The following is a 17,953-nucleotide window of genomic DNA, read 5'->3' on the forward strand; positions in this document are numbered from 1 at the left end:
GCCTACCCTCCAGCATTTCCTTGATGAAAACTCTGAAATTTGGGGCCAATCACCATTAAAATATGGTCAAGATGGCAAAAATTAATAATGACAAGGAAGATGCAAGGTAGGACAGGTTACGGTACTAGTTTGCTTTTTCCTGGACCTACTAGAAAGGCAAGGCTTTTTTGAAGTACAGCTAAAGCATTTTCTGCAGAATCCATTGTCAACACTGCACTTTGTTGCTAACAGATGTGTGTAAACAGCCAATAGGTGGCATTCAGAAACCATTTTTCATGACATTAAGATTAAGCTAAGGTGACCCCATTTAGAGCTGGGACCCATAGTTTAAGAAGCAGTCCTCTGGAATAGCATAGATTAAGTATAGTTTGTGCAACATGAAAGCATATTTTTTAGCTCCTATAAATAACCCTTTTCAAAAATTAAAGAAAAGCTAACATTGAGCAGTGTCAGAGGCTGCTGAAATTTAGCAAATGGCTAAATGCACTAACATAGTGCAATGGACTAATATATTCAATTACTTTGTCAGCTAGCAGTCATGTGGAAATCTTGGTTTTATAAGCATTTCAGAAGTGTTTCCTCAGTCAGCTGGAATAGGAAGCCTTTCTATGCGTTACCTCTGGTCCTACAGTTAACTCTACCATGGCATGTTAATTGAAAGATGATGGTTTACCAATTTGGTTTATAATTAAAAGGTTTTGTGCAATAAACTAAATTTACCAACATTGCTCTTGATATAATGAATTAATTTTCACACCGAATTAATTGCAGTAGTGTGTTAAAATTAATCTTTTTAAAAGAATAGTTAATTAAACCTTAGAGCATTTTGGGGGATTTTCTATCTTAATAATAATATAATCAAAAGTAAAAGAATTTGGATATATTCACTATCTTTCCCTCAATATTAGACCAAAGACAGCTTATAACATGACCAAAAACAAAATTCAGCTAAAATTATTCTAAAACTTTTTGACTCAAGTTTTTTTTTTATGTAATCCCGGGTCTATGGGTATTTTAAAAGATATATAAAAATCAAACGTTTATTGATAACAAATCTGCATTTGCAAGGCTTGCTGAACAGTCTGGTTTTCCTTTTTGTGAAGTACAGCTGAAACATCTTCTGCAGAGTCCACTGAAAGCACTGCACAACAGATTTGTGTAAATGTCTAAAACAGCCACTAGGTGGCATTCAGAAAACCTTTATTGTTGCCATTTTTTCATAACTCCAACATTGAGCTAGGGGGACCTCATTTGGGGCCAGGACCCACAATTTTAGAAGCAGTGTGCTAAGCATATTGTCAATTACATGTATGTAACTGTCTTCAAAACCAGGCGTGGGCTTACTATGGCCCTGCAGTTGTTTGGGGCTTCAGTCCTCTGAAGCCCTATCTAATATATCTCCAGAAGCCCCAGGCAGGTGAATATGGGAGCTGTAGTCGAAAACATCTAGAGTCAAACCTTCTGCATCTCTATTCCATATCAGGTGAGAAGCACAACAGATGATAAAGTTCATGTTAGGGTTTCTCAGGTCCAGTGCCTGAGAAATTTCAATTTAAGGATGAAAATGTCCAAGACTACAAAGAAGACACTGCCTAAGTGTTGTTTCAACCATACAGTTCTTTGCATGATCAGCTTTTTAATGGGTTATCTATCCTTCCCAAATGCTTCATATTTACAAATACACCGGAAAATTCTTGCTTGGGGGGGGGGGGAGAATAAACCACCAGAGACTTTCCATGTTGAAAGATATGTTGCTGTGACAATGTATAGTCATTACAGGCAGGATTTTCCCACACAACTGCCTTATATCACTCCATTAATATTACATTTTCTAGTAGTCCTGATACATATGTCTCCTTCTTTATAAATATTTAAGAGATGCTAATGAAGACATATTTGGGCTTAGTTTATACATCATCTAAGTCTTCTATCATGTTAATATTAAAGATTCTGTTTTCTTTCACACAGAATCTTATGGAGCCATAATAAATAGTTCAAGGGATTTTTTTAAAATAAAATAACCTAGTGTCCCAGTTTTGTGCTTTTATCAGAACCCAGTGCTCCCTTGCTGCTACTCACTCAGTGCAGTGAAAGGTAGTAAAATAAATGATTTGATATAGCTAATCACTGGCTCCTTACTGTATGTTGTAAAGCTGCCAATTTTTTGTGTATGATTTTTCTTCCTTGAGGCACAACTTAATTTAGTAAAATATTGTTGCCAGGACTTTGGTTTATAATTAGCACTAAATTGTAGGAACCATAAAAGAAAAAGAAAAACCTCCAAATGACATAGGAAGAGCAATAAATGAAAGACAAATATATGTGGCAGAACAACTGTTCCTTACCGATTCTTTCAAAGCAAGAAATTTTTATATTAGCCTGTAACAGAAACTTGTTCTGAATTTTCTGAACAACTTGAAGATAATTTTCTTTACCCTATTCAAACAACCGCACCAGTAATATATTTTCAGGCACTGAATGCCACAAGCTTTGTAGACACATCATATATTTCTCCACATTTAATGCAAAGATTTTGATTATTAAAAAATCTTATAACTTCATGTCCAAGCAATAGATCAGAATAAAGATATGTGATTCTTAAATATAAAACCTCTAATAAACCTTTAATAAAAAGAACTTTGCCTTGTCACTTTAGACTGACCTCTGTTGCAAAGAACAGAAGAGACAAGATCATTCTCTATCTGACTTTCCTTTATTATCGGTGTATTTCAAGATAATTGGATTTTATAGTGAGGTTTATTGTGAATTATTAAAACATAAATTGCAGGTTTTTCTGCTAGATTTGCAGGGTAGTTTTATTAATGTCTACTCAAATGTAAGGGTGCATGAGATGTACTCCTACTGCATAAATTGGAGCCTAAATTCCATGTCTGGGTATTCCATGCCTATGAAATTCATGGAGTTTCCATAAGTCAATAGGCAACTTGAAGGCACACACAAGCACACACACACACAGTTATGAAGACCTATGTCTATTGCAAGATATCAGGCTGGTTCTACACTAACCATATAATGCAGTTCAGTACAGTTCACTTTTCCTGAAAAGGAGTCCCCGGTGGTGCAGTGGGTTAAACTCTTGTGCCGGCAGGACTGATGACTTGAATGTTGGGTTGCTGACCTTAAGGTTATTGGTTCGAATCCAACCCAGGGAGAGAGCGGATGAGCTCCAGCTCCATGTGGGGACATAAGAGAAGCCTCCCACAAGGATGGTAAAAACATCAAACCACCCGGGCGTTCACTGGGCAACGTCCTTGCAGATGGCCAATTCTCTCACACCAGAAGCGACTTTCTCAAGTTGCACTTGAAACGGAAAAAAAACTTTTCCTGAATAAAAACCCTCCTTTAAAAAAAGAAGTATAATATTTACTGTCTTTGTTATAACAGTAATATGTTTTCCATCTGCTATGAATCTTATGTGGTCCAGATTGATGTAACTACAGTAGAATCTCACTTATCCAACATAAACGGGCTGGCAGAACGTTGGATAAGCAAAAATGTTGGTTAATAAGGAGTGGTTAACGAACAGCCTATTAAATGTCAAATTCCGTTATGATTTTACAAATTAAGCACCAAAACATCATGTTTTACAACAAGTCTGCCACTTGTTTGGGAGTGTGGCTGCGCTTGTGTTGTTGTTGGGCGTGTTGGCCCACTGTGCGTTGCTGCCTAGAGAAACAGCTGTGGATCTGGACAGGAGGCAGACTGCGTTGGATAATACAGATAAGCGTTGGATAAGCGAAAGTTGGATAAGCGAGATTCTACTGTACATTTTTTCATTTACAGTACTGAACACACAATCAGCTACCTATTTACTGAGAAGTGAATCAGAGGCAGGATCGACACTGACCCAAAACCAGGGCTGATATAGTGCTGGATACCATGAGCCATGAGTCCTTCCTGTTTTCCATCATTTGTCCTGATGACAGCCAGGGCAAGAAATGCCATGGGATGGGGGGACAGACGGAATATCCCTCCTTCCTCTTTCTTTCCCAGACGTTACAGCAAAAGATGCAAAACAGATAGGACCTGGAGACCACCACAACACAGCGGTTGGGGGAAAACAGGATTGCCATAGTGTGTCTCTGCGCTTCCCACCCCCAGGACATACAGGATAGCAGTGGGAATAGTTTGGGAACTAGTTCAACTTTCCCCACAGATCTGAGGCAGAATTCAGACTCAGGGTGATGTGGGGAAAGGCCATTTGAAGGTGCCTTGCCCTGCATTACCACGAACCAGTCATGTGCAGTGTTTGGCCACTGCAGGGCTGACCCTCATCTCCATTGATCTAACTGGTCTCTGTCTCAGGCATCCCTGTGGACAATTTTGGATTTTGAAGTATTTTCGATTTCCGAATTCCAGATAAGGGATGCTCAACTTGTAATAGATGACGTGGGAGCAATTCCAAATAGACTTGGAGAAGACATCCAAATGAAATCACCACATACAGGATCACAAAAGCACCATAACAAGAAGTGATACACTTTGGAATAGGCTATATTACTGACAATATCTCACTGATTACTAGATTCTTGAATAGCATTCAAATTCTTGATGACTGAAACTCCAGTCTGTAACACTGTGAAATGTATAATGATTTAATAATTTTCAGCGACAGGATTTGTTCTGTAAGATGTTTAATATATTTCATATATTTAAGATTTAATACATACTGTACATTTAAATTGAATAAACTGCGCTGTCACCACAGTGTCCAATACAATGATTTGATCTGTCCTCTATATGTATTTTACTCTGAAGCATTACTGAATTTCTTATTGGGTAATGCTCTTGAACAATTCATCAGCAGTACATTTAAGAGACAATCCTATACAGATTTACTTCAGAGCAAGTCAGTGGGGCATTCTTCTGAGCTGACATATGCGGGATTGCTCTGTCAATTTCTGAGGCTGAAAATGAGTGGAAACTTGGCCAGTTTGCAGCATTATTCCATTATATTGCCACTGAAACACAAATCTATATAAACTTGAGACACTATCTTAGCATCTGTTATTTCTGCTAAAATACCTGGCATGAAGGGGGTGAGGTGAGAGAGGGTCAATACATGAATATGAGTCATGCAGAGAGGAAGAAAAAAAAGTAGTCTGAAATCAATGGGTAACAATATCTCATGAATGCTAAAAATAAATTGTAAGAGCTGCAGTGTCTTCAGAAATGATTCTGGAAACATATCGGTCTAAGGAAAACCAACCAACCTAGGTTACTTTAACACTATTAAGACCCTCTCCTAATAGCATCTTGCACCCAAAAAACCCCCTCCCCTCCCCTCCCCAGATATGAGTGTACTTAAGTGTTTGTGCCCATGATCAGGAATATACATAGATCCTAAAATAACTGTTGCATGTTAGACTAGGGGTGTGTCTACACTGTAGAATTAATGCAATTTTACATCACTATAATTCCCTTGGCTCAAAGCTATGGAATTGTGGAAATTGTAGTTTTACAGACCTTCTCTACCAAAGAGTATTGTTGCCTCACCGATCTACAAATCCCAGGATCCCATAGCATTGAGCCATGGCAGTTAAAGTGGTGCCAAACTGATTTAATTCTACAATGTAGATATATCCAGGGAATGGGGAGACCTGGGCTAAATCCAAACAGCCTTAATGAGAGTAAATCTAGTTAATGCTAATTCTATTTTTTTTTGTGTCAGGAGGACTTGAAAAAGTCGCTTCTGATGTGAGAGAATTGGCTGTCTGCAAGGATGTTGCCCAGGGGATGCCTGGATGTTCAATGTTTTACCATCCTTGTGGGAGGCTTCTCTCATGTCCCCACATGGAGCTGGAGCTGACAGAAGAAGCTCACCCATGCTTTCCTCTGGTCTGAACCAGCAACCTGCAGGTCAGCAACCCAACCTTCAAGTCAGCAGTCCTGCCAGCACAAAGGTTTAACTCATTGTGTCAACAGGGGCTCTGCTCATCCTATTGATTTGTTAGAACTATTGTGGTTGATGGTAGCAGTTCAGTTTAGTCGGTTTAAATCTCAAAGAGAATTTTTTTTTTAAAAAAAACACTTTTTGTAGCAACTATAGGTGCTGCTGCAACTGTTTTATCTTATTAATTCTGTTGAATTTATGAAACAGACAGCAAAATGTGCTTCTAATTTTAATACACCCATGTGCACCAATTAGTGTCAGAGACAAGTCCAGTTAACTGCAACAAGCTATAGTAGACTCCAAATATAGGTCATCAGGCATATTTTTCTTTCTTTCTACATCATCCTTTGGTACAGTCTATGTGCTTTTACCAGGAAGCCCCAAATATAAACTCAGCACATAAAATCAAACCTGAAATCTATTTTGAATCTAGTAGAATATAATCTGATTTAGATTCCATTTAATCCATATTAAGTCCTTCTGAATCAATGGCTTTTATTTCTGAGTCAGCACATATAGAATTGAGCAGTCTGTCCATTTAGCACCTCTTTGATTCTATCTTAATAGAAAAATGCTGCTTTTACTCAGTAGTGTATTCATTATAAAGGCTAAAGTATTATAACTAAAATATCGTAAACTGAAATATTTGGAACCTCCTACTATTTATTTTTTTTGTAATTCACCCAGTTATTATCCTCCTGTTTCAAAATGGGGTTGTTTTTTTTTCTTTGCAGAAAAAAGAACTAAAAAATTCCAAGAAGTTCTCTTTTTGAAGTGTTTAACCAAATAACAAAGTCATTAATTTTCACATTGCGCAGGAAGTAGGACAGGAAGAGGAAGCTGCCTGTTGAGGAACTTATTAGCACATTTGTCTCCTTTATAGAGCGTATCGATTCAGAGGATGTCTGATGTGTAGGCAAACAGGGGTTCAAAGGGAACAGAATGGATTCTTTCAATTTACATGTCAGGAGCAAAGGGTGTTTGAGTCTGGAGAGCCTCAGCCATTGACTGCTTGTAGGTTCTTTACATTCAGGGCAACAACAAAGTTAGTATATGCTGCATGAATATGTATCTTTATGCGGTTTTAAATTCCTCTGGGCAGCGAGGGAAGAGGTGGATGTGGTTTCTCCTTCTCTTTCCTTTCCCCCCATAGTCCTGACGTCAGCTTGCTGTAACAGACTCCATGTAGTAAGATTTCACCCTTGTAGTCTGGGTTGCAATAGAGAATGAAAATATTTGTAAAACAAACTAGAAACAAAATGTAGTGTGCTGGGTATTCATTTTGAGCAAAAACATATGCATACACAACAAGGATATCAAAGGAGCAATGTGTGAAGAATAATTTCAGTTTTGAGAGGGTACTGGGACCATAAACATAAAATCCTCAGATAAGCTTTAGTATGGTGATGGGAATCATACGACCCCTCCAGAGGCTCCTGGCCTGGAAATACCAGCATTTCCTACCAGATCCAGTGTTGGCTAAGGCTGCAGGGCACTGGAGTCCAACAACCTGTGGATAACTTCATAGTGGAAGCTGAAGATGGCTCTTGTACCTAGTGCATAAGAAGGAATTTCATAAGAAACTCTCTCAACTTCCATTCGAACAACTCTAGAGCTGCATGATCCCCATCCCTGCTTTAGGACCAAAGTGTGGAAGCAATGTTTTTGTTTTTGTTCCAGATGATTGGTATAGCAGTCTCATTAGTAAGTCTCTCTTTCATATTTTCATAAAAAATCTATAAATATTATAGCAATGGGAAAATTGTGCATTTTGCTTTCTTCAAATAACTAGACCTCTGGTACTTTGCATGCTGAACATGAAGACAAATCTTCACAAAGAAAAATAAAATCCTCTCCCATTTCTACTGGTCACAATCAATAGGTAAAGGTTTTTTTTTTTTAAATAACATGAAGAGAACAGCCTGCAATGCAGATGGTAAAGTTGACAAAAAACTCAGGAAAAAATGGAGGATCTAATTCAGCACTTTGCTGTTCTTTTGTGCTTCCACATTAGCCTTTCCACTGAGATTTCTTGTCAAGATATATTCAGAAGAGGTTTAGCAGGGCTTTCCTCTGAGGTTGTGAGAGTGTGATTTGTCCAAGATGGGTTTCCACAGCTGAGTGAGGATTTCAATCATAGCCTTCCAGAGTTTTACCCCAGTACTCAAACAGCAATACTGTGCTGGCTCTCACAACTCAGCACTGGCATGGTTGAATTTATAAGTAACACACTTGGAACATATGGATCTCAATCTACACTTTTAAGAGTGCTGAAAGCCCTACACCTAGAAGGACAAATCTGCTAGTTTCCATTGTGCCTACATTTTAGAAGTTCAAATTATTTCCATCTGAATATTAAGACAAGTTTTGTTAAAATATTATCAAAACCAAACAGAAATAAAATTCCTAGCTAGCCTCAAAATATGCAGTTTGAAGGATCTAATCTAGTGTCTGAAGTTTGAAGTGCATTCAGTCACTTCAGTCTGCGCAAAACTGGAACAGCAACAAAAACAGCAACAATCAAACCCAAGAATGACACATAACTTTGCAAATTTAATGCTTGTGATGTTGGTAATTCAGGAGTCATTTAAACCTTATAAAATGACCATGCTTGTAATTCTCAAAATGCCCATGATTGACATTTTCACCATGCTACCATAAATTAGAATATATTTGGACAATATGCTTCTGGATACTAATGGAAAGGGAAGCTAAGGCTAGATCTATACTGCTGTATCATCCAGTATCTGATCCCAGATTATCTGCTTTGAACTAGATTATATGGCAGTGTAAGGTTAAGGTAAAGGTTTTCCCCTGACATGAAGTCTAGTCGAGGAGTCACGTCTGACTCTGGGGGTTGGCGCTCATCTCCATTTCTAAGCTGAAGAGTCTTAGACACCTCCAAGATCAAGTGGCCAGCATGACTACATGGAGCACTGCTACTTTCCTGCTGAAGTGATACCTATTGATTTACTCACATTTTCATGTTTCCGAACTGCTAGGTTGGCAGTAGCTGGAACTAACAGCAGAAGCTCCCCCTGCTCCCCTGATTTGAACTGCCAATCTTTTGGTCAGCAACTGAAGCAACCCAGTGGTTTAATCTGCTGCGCCATTGGGGGCACAGTGGAGACTCATATAATCCAGTTCAAAGCAAATAATCTGGGATCATGTACTGGATTATACGGCAGGCCAAGCCCAAATGGAACAGTATTGAGGCATTTGGTTGACCATAGTGGGAACGTAACGCTGGAATAGATAGATTTTTTTAATCTCATGGAACAGACTTTTCTGACGCTCTCCTCCCAGTTTCAATTCCTGGTCTTCACCTATATACTGTCAAGATGCTTACACAATATTGTATATCTGTTTCTGTTTCTGTTTTTTTTTTTTTAGTGGCATCAACTTCCTGATCACATCAGAGCTCATTCATCTCCCAGATGACTGCACTGTAGGGTACATCATTGAGTGCAAATTAGCAAGTCGCTTGGTTCCTAGTACCCTGTTTCACTCTCATCTGGAGAATCTGCATCTTATACAGAGTCCTCAGCTAACCAAGCAGGTGAGATGATGCAGGGAGGGAGGACATGACAGAGGATGGTTGTGACTAAGCCTGAGTGTGGCAGACATTCCAAATGAAGAGTTTGTGTAGAGCCTGAAATGACCCCATCATTACATATTGTATTGTCTGGGATCCAATCATCTCTCCTTGACGTTGCACATCTGTTGCAGTGATGTAGCATTTTCTCAGTTCAATTGGGATTTGTTATATTTTGTACCTGGGGGCAATGCAATTCTTTTTGTTGATGAACTCATTATTCGCTGCTGAGATTACTAGGGCCAGCCTCCTTCCCTTTGCTACTGACAGTGGCACGCTAGCTCTCCATCTGTGACCAGATAGCCTGGTGTTTACTTTGAATAGGGATTTGCCAGGCTGGGGTTAACTGGAAAAGGGAGAGACAAGGAAAGCAGGAGAAGGAGAGTGAGTGAGTGAGTGAGTGAGTGAGAGTGAGAGAGAGATTGAGAGGGAAGCTGATGGAAAGGCAGTCATTCACATCATCTCCTCAGTAATTGTGACACTGATTGAATCAATCATGCATTATTTAGATGAGGCTTTCCTGACAAATGCTTCCCTAGACACTTCTTGTCAATAATAGGCTAGGGAATGAAAAGGCAATTAAGTAGCCAATAAAACGTCTGCCAGTCAACATGCAGGGAAAGGCACCTCTTCCATTCTGGACTGAGTAGAAGTGCCAATAAATTGCCCAGCCTCCTTCTGAGAGGAGAGCCACACAGTCAGCAATATCAAATAATATGAGCTTTGCTTGAACTTTACCTTTTGATAGATGACATGGGAGACCTACCTGTCCATCTATCTGTGACAGCCCCCAGATGGCGTAGTGGACTAAGTGACTTGAAGGTTGGGTTGCTGACCTGAAAGCTGCCAGGTTCGAATCCCACCTGGGGAGAGTGTGGATGAGCTCCCTCTATCAGCTCCAGCTCCATGCGGGGACACGAGAGAAGCCTCCCACAAGGATGGTAAAAACATCAAAACATCCGGGCGTCCCCTGGGCAACGTCCTTGCAGACGGCCAATTCTCTCACTCCAGAAGCAACTCCGGTTGCTCCTGACATGAAAAAAAAAATCTATCTGTGTAGTACCATATGTGTCTGCGCATGCCCAAAAATGTGAAAGCAGTACATGCCTTCATTCTGAATTTTTATATTCCAGCATCATCTACCACACCTGGCTGTGCTCGTTGTGTAGCTTAACTCTCAGTTTCACTGTAACTTTGTGTGACAGTTTCTTAAATAAAAAAGAGGCAGTATGAAGAGCTTGGGTAAATGGAATCTTTGGGGTTCTCATTTGTTGGGTTAGAGCATTAGAGAATACAGACGTTAGAAGCAGTCATCTGGACCCGTGTTTCATTCTGAGACTTGTTTTTATTGATTCAGACTTTTACCTTGTTAAACTCCTTGTGGGGTTTCAAAATGTTTGAAATTATAAATATATAAAAGGAAGAAAATTACTTATCTTTTTTCCCAAGAGTTTGACAATTAGCTATCTCTTGGGTAAGTGTTGGTAACTTCCTAGTTCCAAGTTCCCAAACTAGATCTGTTAGTTAAAACAGGCAAGGATGAAAGGCATAGGTGGGACAATGATAAACGAAACTTTATGGAAAAGTCCCCAGTTAGCGGACTATGGCATGTGATCTTAAGTCGGCATGAGGTAAATGTTCCTCAGAAGCAACACAAGGGCATGCATATTCTTCAGCTCTCTTTCTTCTGCTGTTTTTCCTAGGTCACGCTCAGCTATGGCATTTTTGAGAATAAGCTCAATACTATCAAACTGGCAGGTCCTTTTTCCTCACAAGAAGACCCTTCCAGGTATGTCGTAAGACTGCTTTGCTTCAGAGTGTGCTGGTAATAGTATGAAGGCAGATGGATAAGGGCAAGAAGCAAAAGTAGAGTCATATGGGGACACCAATGGAGCTTCAGGTAGAAATTGTGCAGAAGAGGAATGAAGGCCTGCAAATGGGGGAAATGTAGAGCCAAGAGTTGGCTTCATTCCTGCTGTTCATGCTTTACTGTCTTTTATAATCTTTTAAAATGGACCTTTATTGCAAGGGCTGAAACTGAAGCCAAATGTTCAAGGTTTTTCAGACCCAAGGGGTTGAACAGGATGTACTCTGGCTGTGGCTCCTTTTAAATCTGCACAGGATTAGAGAGTTCCACTGCAGTGCAGTGTGAGAGCATCTGGTGCTGGATAGGACACTGGGGAGCATGCACGTCTCCTTTGTGCCCCTCTTCCCCAATGGCATGAGCTATCTCTTTATGTACTTTTTACCCTCTCTTTTCCAGATTCCGATCACTTCATTGCCTTCTTTATCCAGATACATCTTGGTGTCCACAATCAGTCAGTCAGTGACAAGTTCTAGGAAGCCCTCACTATGGATGGAGATTTCTCTTAAGACCACAACTCTCTCGAACCTGTGTTCAACAGAGAATAGGGGGACTATGAAATGACTTAGTGCTGATTGTGTTTACTGATGATAAACAAGGAGCTGAAGCAACAGAGAAGAGGAAGTATTTATGAACAAAAAATTGTTCTTCAGATTACAATTGTGGCACTTAATTGTAATTGTCCTGTGAACAATTCACATTGTTTCTCTAATAAAAGCACATCTCTCCACTAATCAGTTATGCAATTTCATATGCAACACAGGGGATATAGCTTTTCCATGCTATTCTTTCTTTAAAATAAATAAAAAAAACCTACTGAGATATATTGTTGTCTTTTCATCATCTACATACTGGTGTGATCACACTGATATTGTTGTGACTCAGCTGGAGTCTCAGAGTGACTCTGATGGGGATTGTGGGATTCAGGTTCCAGATGTTCAAGATGATGGGATTCAGGTTCAAGATGACTCTGATGGGAATTATGGCATTCAGGTTCAGAGTGTCACTGCCGTGAGATATGAGGAGCAGGGAGGCATTCCCACAGCAGGGAATGGTGTTGATGATACTGGAGATGATACCAAAGCTAGCCAGGTGCAAAGGGAGGACAGCTCCCAGTTAGAAAGCATGCAGCAGAGGCTGCTGCTAACGAGCTGTCTGGCCTTGACAAAACAGAATCTCTGGACCGAGCTGGCCGTTTGGAATTTCGGGTTTGCAGGAGCGTTAGAATAGCAAACAAGAAAGAGGCCAGAGGCCAAAGAAATGCATTCATGCTATGCAGGGAATATTATTTTTATTTATTTATTTATTTATTTATTTTTCAAACTTATATGCCGCCACTCCCCTAGGGCTCGGAGCGGCTTACAAGAACCGGCTAAAATCAACAATTTAAAAAACATTTTAAAAACATCATTTAAAAAAAAATCTTTAAAACATCCTAAAAGCACCTTTTAAAACATCAGCAACAGAACTCAAAAGCCTGCCGAAACAGGTGTGTCTTACATGCCCTGCGGAAGGCCAACAAGTCCCGCAAGGCACGAACTTCAGGTGGCAAGGTGTTCCACAGAGATGGCGCCACTACTGAAAAGGCTCTGCATCTAGTTGCAGTTAGACGCAAGGTCTTAAAACTGGGGACTTCCAGCAGGTCTTGGTCCTCAGAACGGAGGGATCTCTGGGGTTTGTAAGGGGTGAGGCGGTCCCTCAGGTACATCGGCCCTGGACCATGTAAGGCCTTGAAGGTAAGCACCATCACTTTGAAAGTGATCCGGTGCTCAATTGGTAACCAGTGCAGCTGCCGTAAGATTGGTGTTATGTGGCATCTTATGGGGACTCCCGCAAGGAGCCGGGCAGCTGCATTTTGCACCAATTTGAGCTTCCGGATCACCGACACAGGAAGGCCAATGTAAAGGGCATTACAGTAATCCAGTCTCGAGATGACTGTAGCCTGGATCACTGTAGCCAGGTTGTCCCTAGATAGATAGGGGGCTAGCCGTCTAGCCTGCCGAAGATGAAAAAAGGCAGTTTTGGTAACGGCGGAGACCTGGGCCTGCATCGTCAGTGAAGGGTCCAAGAGGACTCCCAGACTCTTTACTAGTGAAGACGGGCGTAGCACTTCACCATCCAGGGTTGGCAACTGGATATCCCCACTGCCCGGTCGGCCCAGCCATAGGAACTCCGTCTTTGCTGGATTCACCCTCAAACTACTGGAACGCAACCATCCAATAATGGCCTCGAGGCACTGGTGAAAACTGTCGGGTACAGACTCCGGTTGGCCTTCCATCTTTAACACAAGCTGAGTGTCGTCAGCATATTGATAACACTCGAGCCCGAAATCTCGGACCAGCTGAGCAAGTGGTTGCATATAGATGTTAAACAACAGAGGGGAGAGAATGGCCCCCTGAGGAACCCCACAATGTAGAGGGGACCTCTCAGAGACCAGGCCCCCCCTCTCCACTCGCTGTCCACGGTTGCGAAGAAAGGAGGCCAGCCAATTTAAAGCTGTCCCCCTAACTCCAGCAACGGCAAGGCGGTGGGTCAGAAGATTGTGATCGACTGTGTCAAATGCTGCTGTGAGATCCAATAACACAAGCAACACCGACCCGCCCCGGTCAAGCTGGCATCGGAGATGATCTGTGATGGAAACCAATACAGTCTCTGTCCCATGCCCCGCACGGAAGCCAGACTGGAAAGGATCCAGTCCGGCTGTGTCGTCTAGGAACTGCTGCAGCTGCACCGCTACTGCCCTCTCAATCACCTTGCCCAGAAATGAAAGATTCGAAACTGGGCGGTAGCTGGAGGGAACCAAACGATCTAAATCTGGTTTTTTCAGCAGAGGAGAGACCACTGCCTCTTTTAATCCCTCTGGAAAGACTCCTTGCTCAAAGGGTGTGCTGAGAGAGAAACCTTTGTCAAAAGCAACATCTCATTTGGGTCTTGCTTTCTCGGATTATCTTGCAGCTTTGTTTATTCAAGTTCATAGGACTTTGTCATGTATTAATGGAACCTTGTTTTATGCCTAATGTTTTCTTGGATTATTCTTTACAGCCTTGGTTTTGCAACAATCTTTTGGATCTTTACTTTTGCTTTTTAAGAGCTATTTATTTCCTATTTCCTAATAAATTACAAAAGACTTCAACCTGTGTACAACCTGGTGTGTTCAGCAAGGTGAAACTAACCTGAGGTGCGACAGATATGTGCAAGCCTGAGATCCACTTTCCTTAGAGCTCAAGCTCTAAGGTCCACATGTTCAAACTATGAGATGCATTCATCTTCTTGTGTCTCTTCCTTCTTTCCATTCTCAATAGGATTTGAAGAGGCACATCAGGTCCTTTCGTTACATTGAAGTAATGTTTTCAGCAGCTGGACACCAGGACTGTCCTCCAACCGTCTGACTTGCTTTGAGAGGTCTTGGTCCAACTGCTAGTCACAATTAAATAGTAGGCCCATAGAATCATAGTTCACAGAATCATAGAGTTGGAAGAGACTGCTCGGGCCATCTAGTCTAACCCCCTGCCATGCAGGAAAAGCACATTCAAAGTGCCCCTGACAGATGGACAGTTGGAATGAACATTTATATTTGGAGCATTGAGAACAGAGACTGGGCAGTGGTAGTGATGAGGGACTGAAGTATGGGAAATAAAAGTATTATTATGGTTCAGAAATGATGGGAAACAACACACTTTTTTCTGTTTTTGGTAGTGAAGAGGAATTCAGAGAAGGAAAAAAAATCTCCTTCCAGTCAGGTGTATGATATTCCTAATCCCTAAACATTAGAGGACTTTTTAATAGAGGATGGATTGCCTTGGAGAGAAGTGGTCACTCTTTCTCTTGTAGTCTTTAAACAGAAGTTGGATAACCATCTTTAAGGTGTGCATTATGTATATGTATGCATGAATTTTCTATGGAGGCTCAGATACTGCTGATGTTTCTGTCATTCTCCCATATCTTCCTATTCCTCCATATTTCATCTGGCAGAAAGTAAAATGGTTAAGAAGGAAAAAAATGATGCAGAATGCCACCGGACTAGTAGCACTATAAATCTTCCATTCTAAAGTACTCTCCATCTCTATGTCTCTCAGTCATACCCATGCCGAAATATGTGTATACCACAAGATGTATCCATGTTTGCCATCAGATTGCTCATCTCACTCCAGCTATCAGTGTAAAGCAAGGTTCTACTATATCTGTATTGTCGTATTTGTGTAACCTTCTTCTATCCAATAAACCTATGCTCTCTTCCATAACAGAAAAATTCACAAAGAAACACAATTTAGCCATTTCCCCCCACTGATACATAAGATTTCCTTAGTATACATAGGAAACTGGAACTATTGTTATGCTGCCTTCCAACTCAGTTTTTTTGCTATACCCTAGGTGCCCTCTCACACAACCAAGAGAAACAGAGAGAAAGAATGTTTTTTTTCTGTTGTGACACCCATCTAAAGAATTCTCTCCTTAAGGAGGTCTGCTTGCAACCTACTTTGATATCATTCTAATCTAGTGCCAGACAATGACTTTTTAACAGGGTGTGTTCTTATCTGCTGTATTTTTACTCTTTATATTTATATACTCTCAGTGTTATTGCTTTTGTGGTTGATTGTATCAGGTAGAAGGGGTTTTTTTGTGAGTCACCCTGGGAACACAAGCTGTGCTGAAAGAGAAAGAATATGGGTTTTAATATATTTATGAAATAAAATGCCCAGGAAGGATTCCATAGGATAGAACCATAGCAGTTAAGGTAGAATCATAGTACCAGTGTGAAAGGTCCCTTGATAAATAAAAATACTGAATTGTTCCAACAGAAAATTAAAACAAATCTTGTTTTGAAGATGAACCTAATAGATCACACTGTAGGTTTATTCCTGATGCAGAAACAAACTTTGTGTTCAAGAACTAAAGTAGTAACAGTGATAACAATAGTGGTAGTAGCAGTAACAACAACAGCATCAGTATTCCAAACAGTGTGCAAAGCACTTCACATGCATTCTTACTAGCAATCATGCTACATTTTCCATGTGTTAAACCTCCAAAAAAAGCTTGAAGAAGTTTCAAGGGTTTTGCTTTCTTGTTTAAATGTTCCTATCCAAAGTCAAGATGGGGCAGATAGCTTGGCGGAATTTGTCATAGCATTAAACAATCCTTTACAGGCACCAATGAAAAGAACAGAAGCAGTGGAAGAAAATGATTCGGAATGTAGACGTACCTGGCCCATATGACGAAATTCACTGGACAGGCTTCTTTTGTGAGTTTTATTGAAGCAGGAGACAGGAGTTTGCAGTTGTAACTTAGTATCAACTGACCTCCTCTAATCTGGAACCTTCCAGACTCATTGGACTACAGCTTTCTCACCTGCAAATCACATTGACTGTGCTGACAGGGGTTGATGGGAGTTAGAGTCCTACACATCTGGAAGGTGGACAACTAGAGGACACTGGAATAAAACTTGTTTTGCAAAGTTGCTGAAATGTGAGAATTGTTCAAGAACATTTCTCGGTGGATCATACCCCGTGTTAATGATCAGGAAGAGGCTATATTCATCCATTATGAATTATAGTATATCTTGTTTTATTTATACATTGTTTATGTATTCTAATGGTATCCAATGATAGTGAACTTGGATCTCTACTTCCATTTCATACTGGTAGATGAGGCTGAAAGATAATTACTGGCCCAAAGTCATCCTGTGTGCATCATACCCAAGACAGGTTTAATCCAACACTGAAATCACTACAACATTTTAATACAATTTGGGATTTTCACCTTAGGCCTCATAGACTCCTCCTAGGCTGGCCTTTGCTCTTTGCTTTCTGAAAGTCTGTTACTTTTGCAAAACTCTTATCTTGGGGGGAAATCAGCAATATTGGCCTTTTTTTGGGAAACCTCTGAAGGATTGGGACTTTGAGGTCAACATGCTAAATAGCCCTGTCTTTCATTCTTCTGGAAAATCTGAATATTGATCTTGGCCTTGTTACAATTATTCATTTGTCTGAGAACAGTTCTAGATGCAGAGACATAGGGATCAAATAGCATTACATTGATTAAAGCCCTGAAAAGTGAGGTCTCTACTTCAATGAAGTAAAAATCATGGTGTGTTTTGAAGTTCTCAGTATAAGTGAAAGGTTTTTTTAATGAGCGAATAGATTATGAAGAATTCATTATTTTTGAGGGGAGGAGGTCCATCAAAGTGCTACAGATTTTCAGAAAATAATTTAGATTATTAGAGAACGAGTCCACTTTGGATGATGTCTTTGACGTGTCAAACGCTTTCAGCTCCTGAATGTTAAGAAGAACAATTTGATCCAAAGAAAAACTAAAGAAGAAGGGGAACCACATGTAGCCCAAGATACTCTAATTAGTGGAGGTCAGAAATTGAACGTGTCTATTTTCATAATGCACTCAAATAGTTAAGATACTTCAAAACCACTTGGCAAACTTACCTGGGGATAACTGGCTTAGCTTAGTGCTCTTAGGAAGGATTTGGAGAGATAATATTACAGATTCAGAATAAGATTTGGAAATGTAATGTTGCAGCCAATGAGCCCAAAGCCATTATGGAATGTTTTAAGCACAGTGTTAGTTCCAC

At 40.3% G+C, this 17,953-nt stretch overlaps 1 protein-coding gene across 1 annotated transcript in view; it reads left to right on the top strand.

Moving 5' to 3' along the window:
* mfng (MFNG O-fucosylpeptide 3-beta-N-acetylglucosaminyltransferase) overlaps positions 1-12,195 on the top strand; it is a 34,464-nt gene extending 22,269 nt beyond the window's left edge. Inside the window, exons 6-8 of the mRNA XM_003220963.4 lie at positions 9,308-9,473; positions 11,213-11,298; positions 11,773-12,195. Coding sequence (XP_003221011.1) covers positions 9,308-9,473; positions 11,213-11,298; positions 11,773-11,839 — 319 coding nt within the window. The 3' untranslated portion in view covers positions 11,840-12,195. The remainder of the gene's footprint in view (positions 1-9,307; positions 9,474-11,212; positions 11,299-11,772) is intronic.
* Positions 12,196-17,953: the final 5,758 nt, after the last annotated feature.

Source organism: Anolis carolinensis, chromosome 5, assembly GCF_035594765.1.
Source record: "Anolis carolinensis isolate JA03-04 chromosome 5, rAnoCar3.1.pri, whole genome shotgun sequence".
NCBI lineage: Eukaryota > Metazoa > Chordata > Lepidosauria > Squamata > Dactyloidae > Anolis > Anolis carolinensis.